The 19303-nt window shown below is 39.6% G+C and overlaps 2 protein-coding genes across 6 annotated transcripts in view; one reads left to right on the top strand and one right to left on the bottom strand.

Moving 5' to 3' along the window:
- The window catches only part of LOC114942317 (neurotrimin), a 341341-nt gene that overhangs the window by 188774 nt on the left and 133264 nt on the right, over positions 1–19303 (top strand). For 4 of the 5 annotated variants that reach the window (XM_085487535.1, XM_085487531.1, XM_085487533.1 and 1 more), the window contains one exon: positions 6928–7112. In XM_085487535.1, coding sequence (XP_085343661.1) covers positions 6928–7112 — 185 coding nt within the window. The remainder of the gene's footprint in view (positions 1–6927; positions 7113–19303) is intronic. The other variant, XM_085487534.1, reaches the window with a different exon arrangement.
- Positions 1–19303, bottom strand: part of LOC114942316 (uncharacterized) — a 44017-nt gene that overhangs the window by 12957 nt on the left and 11757 nt on the right. The gene's annotated exons all lie outside the window — the stretch shown is intronic.

Genomic DNA, 19303 nt, shown 5'->3' on the forward strand with positions numbered 1-19303 from the left:
GGCTGACGAGTAACCCTACCCAAGTGTTACACTCCGATCTTTTTCAAATTTGGCACAAATGTAGTACTAAAGCAAAAATATTTGACCCGTATTTTTTTATTTGTGCCCATACGCAGTTTTACGAGTAGTTCACAGACCTTTAAATTCGAAAAATATTGAATTTTCTATCTTTTTATTTTTTTCTCTATCTTTATAGGTATAACAAAAATAATGTAACATTGACACACACACACACACACACTATATACATTTTTCTTTAATATTATTATATAACATACTAATTATGTATATATAACATATTATATATTATTTTTTTAAATTTTATTAAATATATTTTTTTGTTTTATATTTATATTTTTTTGTAAGTTTTTAAAGAAAGAATTCTTTTATATCTTTTTTATTCTTATTTTTTTCTTTTAACTATTTCAAATCTTAAATTTTTAATTCCTCAAAAATATGTCAATAATATATGTAATGAGCAACGGAAACATTCTCAATTCTCTATTCCACATTGTTTTTTCTATCTTTTTGCTATTTTTTTCAATATTTTATTATGTAAACATAATTTTACAAATTTGACTTTACATTCATAATTTGCGATCCAAAAAGCTTCTACATGTTACATTAATTTTGTTATATTTATAAGGATAGAGAAAAAAATAAAAAGATAAAGATAGAAAATTCAATATTTTTCGAATTTAAAGGTCTATGAACTACTCATAAAACTGCGTATGGGCACAAATAAAAAAATACGGGTCAAATATTTTGGGTAGTACTACATTTGTACCAAATTTGAAAAAGAATGGAGTGTAACACTTGGGTAGGGTTATACTTGTGAGTTTCGCGAGACAAATTCGCGCGGACAATCGACTTCCTCGCGCGCGTCTCTCGAAAGTGAAAATTAATCCGATCGACCGTGCGGGAAATCAATTCCGTAATAAATCTCTCCCCCGGGCGGGATCGTAAATAATATCCGCGCCGTGCTCCGCGAGATAGCGCGTTGGCGCGCGACAAAGAAATATGACACCCCACGGTCAAGCTTATTTATCGACGAAACGCCGTTGTGCCGACGGCTTCTACCCGGCCAGACCTCCAGCCGGGACATTTTACATCCTCCCCCTCGCGTCACTTCCGGCAAAAATCCTTGTCCGCTCGGGCGCGAAAGAGAGCTCGCGCCCTCGGACGCGTGGAGCGATCATAAACTTTCCGACTTGATTCTCTTGCGACTCATATATAGCTCTCAAATGCTTTTCACTAGACGTTCTATATGTATTCCCCATCGATTATCCTATTTTATGGAAAAATAAGGTACGACATAAATGATAGAAATATATTCAAAAGTCTTTAAAAAAAAAAAAAAAACTCTGCAGGGACTGCGGATATATCAAAGTAAAAGCGTAAGTATATAGAGAAAATTTTTACCGATCTAGCTTAATTAGAAATAAAATTGAAAAAAATGTTGAATTAAAGTCGCGAAGTTACATTTATTAAGACGAGCGATTAAAGAATTTTTTTTTCCAATTAACTTTTTTCGAAAAATCTCTTCGAGATACAGAAATGATTATTAACGCAATTAATTATAAATTTGCTATTATACAAATATTGTAGATTTATTCTATAACAGTGCATTACGTAAGTCATTTTAATTGTACGCAATTACGTTGCTTTCAAAGTAATTGATTCCATTGTAACTGCTCTTTACGCTACGAATATATATATAATACATATACGCCACGTTGAGGATGTAAAACGCAGTCTCTCGTTATATAACGTATTATATATCTCTCGTTGCGCCTGTTATTTGTTACATCACTCTATTTCTCGGCGTAATTCCCGCAACGTTTGATCTAAAATAACGACCATTCCGGCGACATTTATTTTCCATTAAGTCGCGCGTCTTACCGTCGTACAATATAAAATCGTTTGCCGTGGCGGAGATACCGTGACACATTGACGCTCGAGAGAGAGAGAGAGAGAGAGAGAGAGAGAGAGAGAGAGAGCTTACGTATATACCTATCTCATCCGGAGAATCTTCGCGTTTGCCACCACCTTCCAACCCTCGGCAATTATTCCATTCCCGAGGCGAATCATTAGCGGCGAAGGCCGCACGCTTGCGATTTCCCGCGATCGGTTGGCGACGCCAGACCTTATAGGTCTCGTCCTCGGCCAATAATGGGTAAACTTTGCCTACGTAATCCCGAACAGAGAGGAGAGAGAGGCAGCCATCGAAATTGCATCGCAACGCAAGACTGCTAATGCCTGGGACCAATTTATTCACGAGACAGAGGGAAAATTAAAGGGAGAAAATTTAGATCCGAGCTTTCGCGCAAGCTCTCTCGTGCAAGTCCGTGTATATCGATGTCGAGCGAGAAGCGTTACATTTCGTTAATTTACTTACTACGATTCTCTTTTTTTTTTCTTCTTTCAAGCAAAGAATTACAAATGGAGATGCGGAGATGCGTTTAAAAATGCAGGAATAGAGGTCGTTAAAACATTTTTCCGCGAAGGAAAGACGGGGACGCACGATGTATGTATGTGTTTGCCACGAGTCTATCTATGAGGCGTTTAAGCAAAAGTTGCGAATCTGAATTTTAAAACAGGAGAGAGCAAGAGATCGTACGCGCGCGCGCACCCTCTCGACCTCGGTAAGAGTTTCGGTAAAAGTAGATTGAAAGATAACTCTCCACGGCTCTCTATTTCTCGTCTTCTCTCTCCGACCTCCGGTGATCTGGTCTCGTCCCATCCGGCGCGCCACCCTTTATCCTTCCCATCGTCGCGGATATTTTACGACGTGGCTTCGACGCGCCGCCCGGCCGTAAAATCACGAAATTTAGAAGGGGATCTAGTCGCAAGGGAGACGCGCGACCCTCAGGTACATTTACTCGTCGCGGTCCACCTGTAATAATACACCTTGGTCGCGAAGGAGATTTCAGCACCCGGTAGAATCGGGTCGAACCCCCAGACTGCGTAATTCGAAATCCGTGGAGGAATCGCTGATGCGCGCATTCCGCGGCTCATCAGCCATAACCCGATGCTATCCGAGAGCCGCGGGATTTAATGGACCGTCGAGTGAGATAAACGCGTAACAAGTATCACGATTAAACCCACCCTCCGCCATTTCTCTCATTGCTCTCCGACGGCGCGTTATACCGGAAGGTGGCGAAAGGAAGCGCGAATTCACGCTCGTTCTCCAGGATGTGCTTTCCCTTTGGGTCGAGAGGGAGAGAGAGAGAGAGAGAGTATCGGCGCGATAAATTTTCATTTCTGCCGACGACGCCAGCGAGTCTCCGCGGACGGAAATCGTAGACCATGGGACGCAAGGAAACGAGAGCGAATGACAATGCGGTTCTCCAAACACACCCGCCACTATCGAACTATTATACTACTTTCCGGCGACGTTATCCTCATTCTTTTCATTCTTTTATTTAAAACTCGATAATCATCGCAAAATAATCAAACAGGATTAATTGTTATTTTAGCCGTCACCGTTAATTCTCCGCGCGAAAAAGATTTATCTTGCGAGATTTCATTGCGAGAAACGAGTGTGAAAGCGCATTAGTATGTTGGATTCGATTGGATTAATCGCAATTGGAAAATGGGATTCAAAACATGCGGGGAAAATTAGATTGCTGGTTATTGGAGTGATACAAGCTATCGTGGCTCGTTAAATTGAGTTCGCATTCCTTCGGAATCGAGTTAAGGGACCAGAATATTGGTCACAGGGAACGTACGAAAGGACAAAAGGAAAGGAAATTGAGGAAATGGGGCAGATTGCGAGAAAGGCAACTTGGATGGGTGGTCAATGGCGTTGACTCATAATTAAATTAGCCCGAACCCATTGTACGAACACACAGGGCTCTTGTAACTCGTTCGTTCCAAACTTCGGCGATTCTGATCCTTCGTGAGAACTCGAATTTCTTGTCCAAATAAAACAGAGCCTCGTCGAAATTGTTCGCGCGGCCTTTCGCCAAATTTAATAAAGAAACTTAGCGCGCGGAAAGTCTTACGCTTTGCCCGAGCAAAACTTTTATTCGTTACATACCTAGGGTGCATCGCGAGAAAACGCATTCGCTTTATACATGTATATAGAACGTAACGCTCGTATACACAACCTGATAACTGCTGAAAGTTTGCAATTTTTGAATAAAGCTCGAAAGCGGAAAAACGACGATCCATTGTAATATATCGAGAAGCCGGAAATATATGCGCGAAAATTTCGCACTTTCGCTAACTATTGAAGAGATCCCCAGAGTTTGCGAAAGAACAGTCGCGACCAAATCTCTCCGGACGTCTCTTCGCCGTTTTATCATTATTATGACAGTCACATTTCCGGCACATTGATATAAAGGAAACGCTAAACGCGATTAAACTTTTCCGGTTAACTTTTCCAAGCCGGGATTTGACAATCCCGCGGTCGTTCGTTGCAAAACGTGCATAATTGATTATCATCCGTGAAAAGTTTCGTCTCATCGATGCGAATATCGTCCAACGCCGGAGAACGCTGATTGCGAGAGAGAGGATGAGAGAACGGATTAAGTCCGTCGGAGAATTCGCGGATATAAGTCGCGGATAAAGTTCTCTCCGCTTGGGGAGTGTCGCGCCTAAGAGAAAACGGGGGTCGTCGGATTATCCGCGTCGGCTGCTTCTCGGAGATTCAATATTTGCCGCGTCAGCCGCGAGCGCGCGCGCCTTGCTCGCGTAATCACGGCCTAATCAAGACCGGCGGAGATTCGATTACGTTACTCACCGAGTTCTCGGCAATGGGGCGTAACTAGCGTATGATGGCAAGCCCGGGCCCTCGAGAGAAAACGAGCCGTTCGACGCGGTGTGGATGGCCTTTCGGCGACGGCCAATTATAAAGCCTCTCTCGAACGTGTATTTCCAGTCCGGGACGAATATAAACTGCGCCCGTGCATACAAAAGCGTCATATAATTCATTAGCTGCTTTCCAAACGTTCTCTCTCTCTCTCTCTCTCTCTCTCTCTCTCTCTCTCCAGACAGCGAACGACGGGGCTGTCAGTCGCGAATTTGGAACGAACGGGTTCATCCTTGCTCGCGCATGGGCGAGCAAGGTAATTGCGAATTACGTTTTTAATCTCAAATCCTCCATCTCTCTCTCTCGCATCCGTGTAGAATATATGTATGGCTGAACCATTGCGATTAATTTGCACGTTCTTTCGTGAAAGATGCGGTTCAAGCGATTCTCATTGATTGCACGTATCGCTAAGCACGATAAATTAAACGATATCGTCTTGCGAGAAAATTATTTCCCCGTCGTCGGTTCCAGAGAAAAAGAGAGAGAAAAGTCGTTGGACCGATAAACAATTTGCTCGCAACTTTACGAAGTGTGCCCGCGACAATGATATTTTCTTCTCGCTTTGAGAAGTTTATCGCCAAAGCTTATTCGCAGTTCGAAACATTTAACTCGCGGTTTATTCGAGATCGCTTTTCTACACCTTATTCCTTCTTTTTTTCTCGAATTAATACGTTTGACAGCATCCGGTTAAATTAGCACTGAATTATTTAGCAGCGGCGTAACATTTTTTTCACGTGTTCCGCTTCTATTTACAAAAAAGAGCAAATTATAAAATAATAAGATCGTAATATGAAAAAAGTAATTAAACTTTTTGTTGATTTTCCAAACATACCTTTTGGCTGGCAGGATGCTTTTTCCCCAAAAAGGGAAAAAAATTACTTGTACCGCTACTTCGGGCAAGTTTAATTGGATAAAGCAAATCAGTCCTGTGCTTTTGCGAAAAGAAATACATTATTACGATTCTTGCATCATTTTTCTTTGTCCGTTATACAGGATGTACTGTCATAAGTCGCGCGCCATCATTGCGACATTGCGACGACGAAAACGTCTTCTTTTCGGTACGAAGGACGACAAAGAGATTTTCCTATTTTCCTAGTTTGTGTGTATTAGAGAAAGAGGGAAAAGCACGCGGGGAATTGTTGATGTGAGAGTAGGTTAAATGTCACAAGAAGCAGGATGGTTAATGAATGACTTCGCTACCTCTGTAAACGCAGGTAACAAGCGAGCTCGTTACATCTTTCGCTAATTGCGATTTCAGCTTTCGTAACCGCGCTTTCTTGCCGCGCGGATCCGTAAAATAATTCACGAGGGCATCCGAGCCCGTAAATGGATTTCGCGTCGGCCCCAAATTTTATTTATCTACGCGCGATTTTTTAATTAAAAATCTCGCGGACTCTGCGGATTTTTTCATTAACCGGAGTATGCACACACTCACCCATTTCCACTCTTATTATTATTTAACGGGAAACTATTACGCGTTTCAAACACGTATTAGTTTTCCTCACTTTCGCGTTACATTAACAGTTTAAACATAACACAGGAAATATTCATATGAGCAATAATAATAATTATTATATTATTACTCGCATGTTATCACTATAATTATCAGGATAATTATATTTTGGATTGTTGTATTTAAAGTTACATATATCTCGTACGTGCGTACAAACGCGAATAAATATTCCACGTATCCGTTTTCGCATTGTCTGCTTCAATTTTTCCAACTTTTTTTTTTCTACAAAATATCTACTCTTTGGTCACGCTCGTCTGGAAAGAGAGGGGTGTTTCATTTTAGATAATAAAATACACGACACACAAAATTGGCGACGAAACACCGTCTGCGCGTCATTTTTTCGAATCCCCGTTCGTTTGTCACGCGAAAAAAAAGTACTAACAATTTCAAAAGTGTCGAATTCTCTCTCTCTCTCTCTCGCTTCGTTCGTCGAACGAATAAGAACCTCGATATTGTATCGCGTATTTCGTGAATTCGTTTGCGCGTCTCGCATCTCGATGGATGAAAATACAGAATATTCTCGCGCTCGGCTCCCCGAATGTTTAGCATCGAAATTGTCGCATTTACACAACATTTCTTTAAATGTCTCCTGTTTCAGAAGTGCACTGCCACAATATGCCGCAAGGCGATAGCGGCAAAAGCGGCGACACGTTCAACCAGAACGCTCTGGAGGAGACACGATCGGGGCCGTACTTCGACAAATCAGCTTCGAAGAACGTGACCGCCCTCCTGGGAAAGACGACGTATCTCAATTGCCGTGTCAAAAATTTGGGGAACAAAACGGTAAGTGAAATCCGCCGTATTTCCGTCAAAATAAGTCATCGCAATATATCATGTATATTTCTTTCTATCTGCGACAATCTTACGTCAAACTCGTCATGATACGATTTGCTCCGATATTATGTTTTTGAAATGATAAAGACATACGGAATGATATTTTCTTATAATGAGGATATTACATTATTTAAGGCGTTAATTAAAAATGTATCTGTAAGTTTTATGTCAAAATCGTCATGATGCGATATTGTTCTTGAAATGACGAGACATACGGAATGATATTATATTATAATGACGATATTATATTATGTAAGGCGTTAATTAAATGATTCTCTTTTTCTCTCGTTATGAGAAAAAGTGTCGGGGAAACAGTGATGAGAAAAATATCGGAAAAGCAATTTTACTTTCCGCGCGTCGAGAGAATAAAAATTTTTTTTTCGACATTTTATAATTTTTAAGAATTCCAACGTCATCGCGATAATAATTCTCCTGAAATTCTTACGCTCCGAGGAAACGTCAAAAGATTTCGAGTAGACTTGCTAATAAGAGGAACGAATTTGACTCGCGCTTTTCGTCGAAAATTCGAAAAAGTGACGCCTGGGTCACGACACGTTACCGAGTCGTAGGATTAATTTACAGCGATATACTTACAATTAAATCCAACGACGCGACGTGTATAAGGGGATAAAGTCTCGCTAATGGCGAGATATACCAACTAAAGTAACGGACGCGTCGAGGGAGGATTACGTGGCGAGAAACCGCGGATGGACGACGCCTACGTAAACACGAAAACGGATACTACGTTTTCTCCCGATCCCGACTAAATGAATGACGGTGGAATATATGGAGTGTCAATATTTTATTGACACACAACGAAGCGTCACGCCTTTCCCCGGGTAAACTGCAGAAAGCGGAAGGTATATCGGCGTCGAAAGTGCACTCGGACATCTCTCGATGATGCGATGTGGTTGAAGGAAGATGCAGGTTCGCGTTTTCGGTCCAGACTCCGATAAGCAGGATTATTATTAGTGCTCGATAAATTCGGATCGATCTCACGTGTCTCGGTTAGAGTTTCTTTTTTTCTAACGAGAAGGACGAAAGCTAAGCGTAAAAGCAAAGTCATGTGATCCTCGTGTATGTATTCGAGGGATATAAAATGCCTTGTTTCAATCATCCCAAGTGCACGAGTTTTTTTCTACAAGTTTTCCCGACTTACAACTTTATTAAAAGACACTTGGACTTTCGTCTCGAGCGTTAATAAGAAATATTTAATATCCCGTTCGGTGTGGCACGTATCTCGAACGAATATGTCATATATGTGTTTGGGGGAAAACGGTATATACGACACGAACGCGAATTCATCGCCAAGGATTAGATATAACTCACGGGTAAGAGCGAGGGAAAAATTGGACCGGTCATAATTCACGTTAGCCGTATTTTACGTGTCTTTTTGCTCGCGTCTCGCGGGAGCGATTAGATCGCTTGGATTATTCACGATTACTTTCCACCGATTCATAGTTACCGAGACGTATCAAGGAGTTAGTTATTGTTGAGTCGCACGATCTTCTCGCCGCGTCATTCTATCCCTTACAGACGTCAGAGATCAATTATTCGTAATCGATTGTCGTAATTGTCGCATTTATGAAAGTTTATAATTACTTTTAACAAATTGCTCCAAAGCAATTTGGACAAAATATATATTTTGTTAATTACATTAAGAATAATTACATTACATTAAAAAGTTGAAATCGAAAGATTTCTACTTTTTAGCGAAAATTGGAAGCAGACGGAATCTCTGAATAGTTTGACTCGTATTATATTAGGATCCATTAGGTTCTTATAAAATGTTGAACGCGCGATATATCCAATTTTCCATATTTCCGCAAAAAATAAACGATACTTAAGAAACGCTGAGACATAATACTTTGTAACAATTGAATTGGTAATGCACGTCAGTTTATACAGCGATGCAGCTGCTTAGTCGCTGCATGGGGATGGGGAAATAATTCGGTATTGGAATCGACCGACTTTCCGAACACGACGTCCGGATTTATCGTTCTTGTGCGAAACTCGCGGGAGAATCAAAGCAACGCGGGCCAGATTTATTGGACGAAATGCACGTCCGCCAATGACGAAGTGGAAGATGCATCGCGAGAGCAGGGCGGAGACGAAGAGGCGAGAACGTGTTTTACTTAATCTATGAATCGCAAGCAAAACGCGGACTTCGACATTCAAAAAGAGGCCCGGGACTCATTCATATGTATGACGCGTATAACCCAGTTTGGATTCAATTCTGCTCGAGAGGCATTTGTGTGGCGTTTGCTCCTCGCGAAACTTGTGGAAGCTCTCTTCCGGCGAACATCGGGCACTCGCGAGAACGTCCTCCAAAGTTTCCGGTCAGCATCCTGAGTTGCGTAATTAATCTCAAGACACGTGGGAGGAGTAATATTTTTTTTTTTTTTTTTCAATTATATCTTTCCGAATTCAACTTTTTTCCCGCGAAAATCATTTCGTCGAGATGTTTTGACAGTTCAACAAGAATAAATAATTTTGTTCGACCGTGCGAGTTTTATTCTATGTATCGTTTTTAAAGAAGAAAATTGTGATGCGCACTTTTCTCGAACTCGCAACAATACCTCGAGTGCTTTGCAATATTGTTGTGTTTCGACAACTCGTGTTCAGGAGTTGGCAGAACAATTTTAGATGTTATTTGTTAGACATATATAATACACACACACACATATATATATTTAATATAGAAATTTCTCGGGGGAACTTGTACTTCAAACGTACTTCGGCATCGCCGATATCGATATGGCGCGTGTTTATTTTCCCGATTAACTTAGTCCACTACCAAAGTGTGTATATATATATATATATATATATATATATATATATGTGTGTGTGTGTGTGTGTGTGTGTGTGTGTGTGTGTGTGTGTGTGTGTGTGTGTGTGTCTCCGACTGGGTATTTGATTTCTAAATCGTGTTTACCGTCATCGCGCGTTCCCGGGAAACTCATCGATGGTTCACGATTGGAGTGTATAGGAAATTTCGAGTCGAACGGAAACCGCATAGGAAGCTGCACTCGGCCAGACCTTAATTAAATTCAACGCTTAAATGTCTAGTTGGAGGATGCACAATCGAAGAGCGATCGCGCAAGTGGATAGACGGAGAGGAGAGAAACTCGCCGTCTCTTGGAAGTTGAATTCAAATAAATAACTCGATCATTCGATAAAGAGACGCGCTTCAACGAAGCTGTAATTTGACTCGCGCGTAAAGAAGAAAGGTGAGGAGAGGTTCGGCTGGATTCTCTCGCGACACTCAGATCGAGTAAAATAAATGAGAATTTCTTTTCTCTTCGCTCCAATGAACATCGATTCGCTATAGTATAGACGGAATGATTATCGCGCGCGGTTTCTTTATCGGTTGACTTACATTAATTCGAGATCAAAGCTTTCGACGAGTCGAAACAAAGTGCTCTGACTGACGTAAAAGGGATCTTTCCTTTTAAAATTCGAGAGAAGCGCAGGACATTGTTAAGTATTAAGGAAACGAGTACCTTTGTAACACCGCGAGAGAACCTCGTGAAAGAAAGCGGATAAAAGACGACGCGCTCCGATAATCGAGATTTCTCATCGATAGCGATACGTGAAGGGACGAACTTCCGGCCGTTGACGTCACTCTTCCGGAGAAATACTTAACTCTTTGCGCTCCAATTATCCAAGTTCCCGAGATCCCTTTCGCTCATCATGCATATCGATGAAAGGAGATATCTCTCCTCTTAATTGCTGATGAAGATGTCCGAAGATACTTGAAGAAAACGGCTTCGTTACTGCTAACGTTTAATCAACGAACAAGTTTATTCGATCGTTTTCCTCGCTTCCATCGTGTAATTCCATCCCTTACCTTCTTGCGCGCACCTCTTTCTTCTTCACACGAAACTCTTTCGAATCACACGTCCGTGCATGCACACGTGTACATATATCGCATAATATATTTCATTTCTTTCAATTGAATCGGTCGTAACGATATATGGCGCGTTCGTGTAGTTTGCGTCAGCTATTCGAGTCGCTCGATTTTTTTTTCCGACGAGACCATCCATTATCCCGTGTTCGCGATACACACGTCGCATTGTGGCTTTGATACCGGCTTTGATGTATGTCGCCGTCTACACTAGGTGCGTAGTATACACGGTCAACTAACCCCGATGCTCCCCACGAGACATTCTCAGTCGGTGCACGCGGGCCCGATATCAACGTGATGAGAATACGCGTGCGAATCGGAGTCGATCGGATGGGACGACGAGGAAAAAAGAGTGCTCCGAGATTCCATTGCGCTCTCTCTCTCTCTCTCCCTCCAGTCAGGATCTTTGACCGGGGTTCTTTGCGACCAACACAATCGGCCTCGTTTCCTTTTCCGCGGACGTACCACATCGATCGCAGGGAGCGTCCTCGAGCTGAAAAGACGACAACCTTATCTTTCTTCCTCCGTCGACAGTGGTTTTCTATTCTTGACCTTATCGTCTTCGCGACGGCGCCGTATCGATTTCAATAAAGTCTTATCAATCGAGCACTTTCTCGTGCGTGATATGGCGTTTATTATCTCCGATATAATAAATATTTTGCGTTGTTTCGATAAAATATAGAGGGTTTCTTAGCGCACTTTTAATTCCGAAAAATGTTACACCTGTATCCTATAAGTTTGTGTCTACACTCGATCGTTGATCTCTTCCTTTTTCTCTCTCGACGTGATAATTAATCAATATTAATCGAGGAATCGAGGAAGAGGCCTCGTGCGTTATAGTGTTTTATGTGTCCGCCAACGTTAGAGGAAAACCACGTGTAAATCACAATTTTCGAGTTACCGCACTGCAAATACCGGACGGTAAATCAAAGCTGTCCGCATAACAAAACTAAAGTATGATGTATCGGGACTTTGAAATTACATCGTGCCTGATTTATATTATTGTCGGCACTCTTTATGTCCGCCGTATATATATTCTATATACTGGCGCATTTATATTTACATCGTCGAAACACGTTAGAATGGAATCGAAATTCGATTGAATAATATACATATGCATATATATACATACATATATTCGGTCGCATTAGTATCTATCGTAATATCTATTTACACGTCGGATGATAATGAGCAGCGAGTACCGGTAATAGAATATTCCTTTTGACCGAAAGCGCCAAGTTTATTTCGATTTAATGACAAGTGCCAAACATCGCGCGATAACGAAACAAGAATCTACATAATTACTACGACAACACAATATCGCAAATATGACTAGGTAAATAAATTAAGCTCCCTCTTCACCTCTCTCATCCCTCTTTTCCCTCCCTTTCCACCCGGGGTGTAAATTGGCTATATCAATTACGAACTCGTCGGATATCATCACGAATTCGCGAATTCCAGGCCACCGTTGAATTAAATCGCGCGCGACAAATCGATTTCATAATCCCGCAGCTTTCATAAACCGAGTAATGGTCGGGGAGAGAGAAACGTGCTTTCCCGTTACTTCGTTAAGACGACAGATGCGCTTTATCTCGATACACTTTGCAGCAGCGCGCGCGAACGTTACTTTGTATAATATTCCGGGGATATATTTCATTGTCAGAGGTGTTCCTCTTCTCCAAAGAGGTGCAATCTCCGCGGGGAGTCGAAGACACGTATCCTTTTGACGAAGCACTGGAGCGTGAAACGTCATTTGCTTACACGTAGAGGATGAGAAGATATAGGGGTGAGAAGACGTGGATGGGGAAAGAGCAGAGGGAAAGGATGGAGTCGAGAATACCCATTTCATCGCCAACTTGAACTTCAACGATTACGAATCGTTTCCGCTTATAGCTAGATTCCTCGTCTCATTCGGAAAGGAGAGAAAGGTAATATTCGTCCTCTTGTTTAACTTGCGTTCACTCCCGCTCTCGACACAATTCTTCGCTGTAATCGAATGTATACGAGTGCGGAAGACGCTTAACCCCAATTTTCTCTCGAAAATCCTTCCTCGTCTCGCGCGATCCTCCTTCTTTCTCTCATCACGCGGATATCTCGGAAGAGAAAAATTTGAGCGCGCACGTATAAAAAAGGAAAATAACGTCGCTCTCTCGCTCTTCTCCGAGTGAGGAAATGACACGTTTGTATTATTAAAATGTGCCTTATTAAAATTTATGAATGCGATCGATACCCCGTCAATATATATATACTTTATGAAGAACGTTCCATTTGCCTTCCACGTTCTACGCGAATCAAAACGGCGGGATAGTCAGTCTCGAATCAGATCAGATGAGGAAGAAGAGAGGAAGAACGTCAAATGAAGGAAAATTCTTTGTTCATGTATAAAGCGGAGGAAAAAATGTTTTTGCCCTTTTGGAACCCTGGAAACGCGTGATATGGAGATAGATATGACGTATTCGACTTTATTTTATGAAAAATACTTTTGAGCGACTTTTAAAGGGGCTCCGCCGTTGCGACGTCAGAATCTCAAGTGATGCAACCTGCATTTGGTGCACCCTATGGACAGTTACCCCCTTATCGATGCATCCTCGCTCCGTCTTACGTGCGACGTCTCTCCCGCGCATAAGCCACAACCACTCTTTCGTTTACAGCTTACGTTGCAGAATCTTGACAGCGTATCGGAGCGAGGTAGCGATCTTCCGGCGCTGATTATATGGACTGACGGACCTGGACGCGCGGCCCCTTTTCCGCAGAGTTTAGCTTAATGGCCGCCTTAAAGAAATTACTGCCACGGCCGTAAAGCACGGAAAAGTTTATTACATCATGCCGGGATAGCGAATAATTTCGCCTAGAAAGATTAGTCCGCCGCGCCGCGCTGAAATAATCCCATAATGTATACCGAGAAAGGTAACCGCGGTCGGATGGGAAAAAACGGGGGCGCAACTTCTTAAAATCTGAGCACGCGCCGCTCCCAATATCCACTCGCTCGGATAATCTACCGCCTTAATCTTTGATCTTAAATCCTTGCTTTAGCGCGCCTCTCGACGACGACGAAAAACCACCGGGTGCGCACTTTTGCTGATTTCTTTTTCCGTCGTTTATTATACGCGACAAATGATTTATTTTTAATCATAATGTTGAGACGAGTATTATATTATAATGTGCAATTAATTTAAAAAAATGGGATGTTAGCGATAAAATTAGTTTTTTCAATTTTTCAAAATAAATGCCCTTTTCAAATTCTTTTTCGTTTTGTATTCCTCTCTTGGTTTCCTTGGATTTTCCGTAATATATATATATATATATATATATATATATATATATATTTGCTTCACTTTTTCTTGCGAATCTTCGATTGAAATTGACTGCATGCCCGGGGCTCCATTACAAATTGAATCAAAATTCAACGCGATTGTAATGGACGTAATGTATGATGACAAGTATCGAGCATAGGTGGTGTTTTTTGTATATATTCTGTATTCGACAATATTATATTACGAATAACGATTGAAATAGCAAACGAAAAGCGAGATAAAAATGGATATTTAAATTACAAAAAAGATATAATGAATCGCGTTTTCCACACGATATACCTTTAATATCTGTCTTGTACAAAATTCGTGAAAAAAAAAACTTTCCTTTTGTGTCGATATAAAAAATAACATTTTTTAAATATTTTTAATTACATTCTATTTGATTGCACTATCACGAAAATGTCTTCTTTAGATATTAGTTTATTTCCCCGATAGAGCCATTCAGAGTAGAATAAAAATGTAAAGAGTAAAATCGTCACGAGTCAATAATAGTGTCTGTTTTCATTGTTGACAAATTTGAGAAATTTGTCATTTATTCGCGAAATTTGTCAGTCGAATTCATGACGCTTGAATTAATTAATTCGAAACTGCTTGATTCTCGTTTCGAATTTTCACGATCGTTGCAACAACAGAAAGCGATAGGGGCGTATATATTGTTATTGCAAGGCGACAAGATACAAGATTATATCCATTCTGTGCATTGGTATTTATCTGCATGGAGAAAAAATGATACAAAACAGATCGCAAAACACGGGCGTTATTCGTCGATCAGTTTGAAGTTGATATTTCCATCAGCAAAGGAAAATATCTGCCTATGTGTGGGAAGCAAATTCGCTTAAAATATTGCAGAAATCAATATCGAATTGAAAAATACAATATTTTTTAATATGTTAAATTTGATTATTAGAGCAAATGGACAAATATTTTTTTATTAAAAATAATATACAACGTTAATAAGAAAATTAAGATGAAAGATTGCAAAAGACATTGAAACAAAAAAAATAAAATAAATATAAATTTAACATATATAAGATAGGCAATAAGAGCCAAATCGCGGATGACAGTGCGTTATTCTAAACGAAACTAAATTTTTTCGTTAGAATTAAATACCTGTGCACAAGGTACCAAATTTTTACTTGGACACGGCCAAGATATAAAATTGGAATAATCTCTACAAGAGATTTTTAATTCCATGTATCCCCTATTCCCCCTAAAGAAATAAAGTGCGAGAGAAAAATATAGATCCGAAAGTCGCAGAATCGGGAATCGAACCCGAGACCTTTCGCTTGCCGGGCGACTGCTCTTCCAACTGAGCTATTCAGATCCTTTCGATTCTATACTTTTCTCTGTTATATATTAATGTTGGTAAATAAACGCCTTTAAGCCAGCGTGTATAAATTAAGAGTTTAACTAGGCTCTGTAATATATAAATATAAATTTAACATATATAAGATAGGCAATAAGAGGGGGAATAGGGGATACATGGAATTAAAAATCTCTTGTAGAGATTATTCCAATTTTATATCTTGGCCGTGTCCAAGTAAAAATTTGGTGCCTTGTGCACAGGTATTTAATTCTAACGAAAAAATTTAGTTTCGTTTAGAATAACGCACTGTCATCCGCGATTTGGCTCTTATTGCCTATCTTATATATGTTAAATTTATATTTATATATTACAGAGCCTAGTTAAACTCTTAATTTATACACGCTGGCTTAAAGGCGTTTATTTACCAACATTAATATATATAACAGAGAAAAGTATAGAATCGAAAGGATCTGAATAGCTCAGTTGGAAAGAGCAGTCGCCCGGCAAGCGAAAGGTCTCGGGTTCGATTCCCGATTCTGCGACTTTCGGATCTATATTTTTCTCTCGCACTTTATTTCTTTAGGGGGAATAGGGGATACATGGAATTAAAAATCTCTTGTAGAGATTATTCCAATTTTATATCTTGGCCGTGTCCAAGTAAAAATTTGGTGCCTTGTGCACAGGTATTTAATTCTAACGAAAAAATTTAGTTTCGTTTAGAATAACGCACTGTCATCCGCGATTTGGCTCTTATTGCCTATCTTATATATGTTAAATTTATATTTATATATTACAGAGCCTAGTTAAACTCTTAAAAAAAATAAAATTCTAAAATTGTGCGGCCAAAATTGAAAAGAATTTTGATAAAATAAATTTTAAATAAAATATAAAAATGTTTTTATCTTCATATTTTGTCGGTTAAATAAATTTTATTTTTACATTTTCGGTTTATACAAAAGCTTTTTTCGAATTTGTATTTTTTTCTCAAGTTGCTTAAAAAAAAAGAAATTTTTTCGAAAAGCTCAGTTTTTGTTAACTTTTAAAAGTGTTTGATTTTGCAAAAAAATACTTTTAAAAAATCATAAAAATGTTGCATGAATTAAAATTGTAAATGAATTACAATTGTAAAAATAAAAGAAAATATCTGTTTTTTTTTATTCTAGATAAATTTATCAAGGCTGAATGCTGGCCATCCACATGTGCAAAATTATTTAGAATTTAGAACGACATTATTGTTTGTTTTTTTTTCAACATCTCTTCCTGAATTTTTTTATTTGATTATATTATTAAAAATATGTTTTAATAAAAAAAAAAACATTGTATATTTGTTTAGATAAAAAGTTTCCCCTATATGTTAAACTGTCGTATTTTTTCAGTTCACTAGACTTTTATAATCTTTTAAGCGATATTGCGGGAAATATCGCCGTGGCAATGACAACAGAAACGATGAACGCCTGTTATATGGCACGCGGTCAAAACGCAACGAGGCTCCGATTATATGGACCGCCGCGAAACAATGGCGCATTCATCCGAATTCCCATCGAACATTCGTTGCCGATATTTAATCGACACGAGTTCCATTAGGGAACATATGTCCGGTGGAGGTGTATTTCTCTTCTCGTGATTTTCCATGACCACCGCAACGTCATTTCCGCTGACATCGATCGAACAATGACAGCGCGCGGCTTTACGTCGCTACAGCAAACATTCCACTTGATATCAGAGAACAGACGGCGAAAACAAATTTGAAGGTCGAGTCGTTGCGTTTTGCATGGAGAAAATTATTATCTGCGCAGATAACGCGATCATTATAATACGATTCTTTTGTCACCTCCGGCTTGTTAAAGATCTATAGGTTATCATATTTCTAGACACGCCTAGTCAAAGTTTTTTGAAATATTATATTTTTCAGGAACCTTGCAATCGTCGATATTTTTCTACTTTCCACTCTTTTTTTACGAAGAAATAGATATTTAAACCAAGACATTTTTTTCACATTTATTTAAAGACGTGTGTAGTGCTGAAATCGCGTCAACCAAGATTGAGCGAGATATATATATATATATATATATATATATATATATATACAATATAATTATCTTATTTATTTTTTCATCTTCTTTCCTTGGCTGAAGCATTCTAGATTAATGCGAGTTATTATATGTAACCATCAATAAACACGCGGATACGAATGAGCGACCGAGCGCGTTAACATCCAAAGTTGGTGAAATTATATGTTGGATTCGGTTTAAATTGAACAACAATCGATATTTGGACGATTATCTCGATTCGATATGACGAAATTCATTCGTTTACACGCTCCGAAAATGATTGGGATTGTAACAATTTACCACGTTGAAACTTTCGGCTATGTGCGTTAGCGTAATTTATCAAGTTTCCTGTAAACTTCGCAACGGCTTTATAATTTATCAGAGAAGCTGAAGCTACTTTGAAAGTTGTAAGAGGATAATAATGATTTATTATATAAGCATTCTATGGTTGACTTTATGGGTAAGCGGGCATTAACGACTCGATATCACCAAGTGTCAAGATTTACTAACAGATTTTGATAGAATCTATTCTTTTTCTTCTAATGATTCTACGGTCTTACAACTTTAAAAATTCTCCCGAAAATATTGATATATTCCAAGCACGATTATCACGATTGAGATCCCGTTGTCGAAGATAAATTACGGAACTACAATTTTGTAATTTCTCGTTGCAATTTAAAAAAAAAAAAAAAACATGCTTACGCGTTTTCTCAATAATTCTAAATTTCCGGTTTAATATACTTTCAGCTGTTGAATTTACCGCAGTGGCGAGGATTTCACATTGATTTCTTTTATGAACCGCGAATTCCACGAATCTTCCTCACGTCTCCCATTGACGAGGAATGCGACGCTGCATCGCCGTTTCGATGCCGAATCGTACAAAGGAGAAACGTGAAAAAGCGATCGGAAGGCAGCAGGTCATATAATTGCCGGGAGATTGAACATTCCGCGGCACCTCGACGCTCGATAAATCCGCCTCGTCTGCGAAAGCTCCGTCGATACCGTCGATTGTCGGAAACGATCGACGATTTTTGAATACGTCTTCTCTCAACGGGACGAATTCCGTCCCTTCATCCGCGCGATCTTCGTCTCTCTCGGGACTTCATTTCTTAGGAAAATATCATTCATTTCCGACTGTCTCGTCCTCTTATGAAATTCTATCGCGATTCGCAGATCGCAAGAGCATCGTTACCGCAGGAATCTCAATAATGTCTTCGAATAATGTCTCGTTGCATTTTCTCGAGTCATTGTTCGAATTGAAGCGCGATTCAAGTGTCGTCACCAATTATTTGTCAAATAAATAATAACTTATCGATTCATTTATTGTGCAATTATTTTTAGCCACATTTTGAAATTAATCTCATCCGGATTTTTCTTACACATTCGTATATAAAAGATGTATAAATTATGAACGCTTGCCTGTCGCGCACAATATTTTTATTCCGAAGATATCGAATTTGTCGATTTTTCATTCCCCATGAACGATATCCGCCACAAATTCTTCGGCAGCCTTTTGAGTCGAACTTTGACCTCGCTTAGAAAGGAAATAAACCTCATTACTT

Source organism: Nylanderia fulva, unplaced genomic scaffold (genome assembly GCF_048542155.1).
Source record: "Nylanderia fulva isolate GAGA-0341 unplaced genomic scaffold, ASM4854215v1 Scaffold57, whole genome shotgun sequence".
Taxonomy (NCBI): Eukaryota; Metazoa; Arthropoda; class Insecta; order Hymenoptera; family Formicidae; genus Nylanderia; species Nylanderia fulva.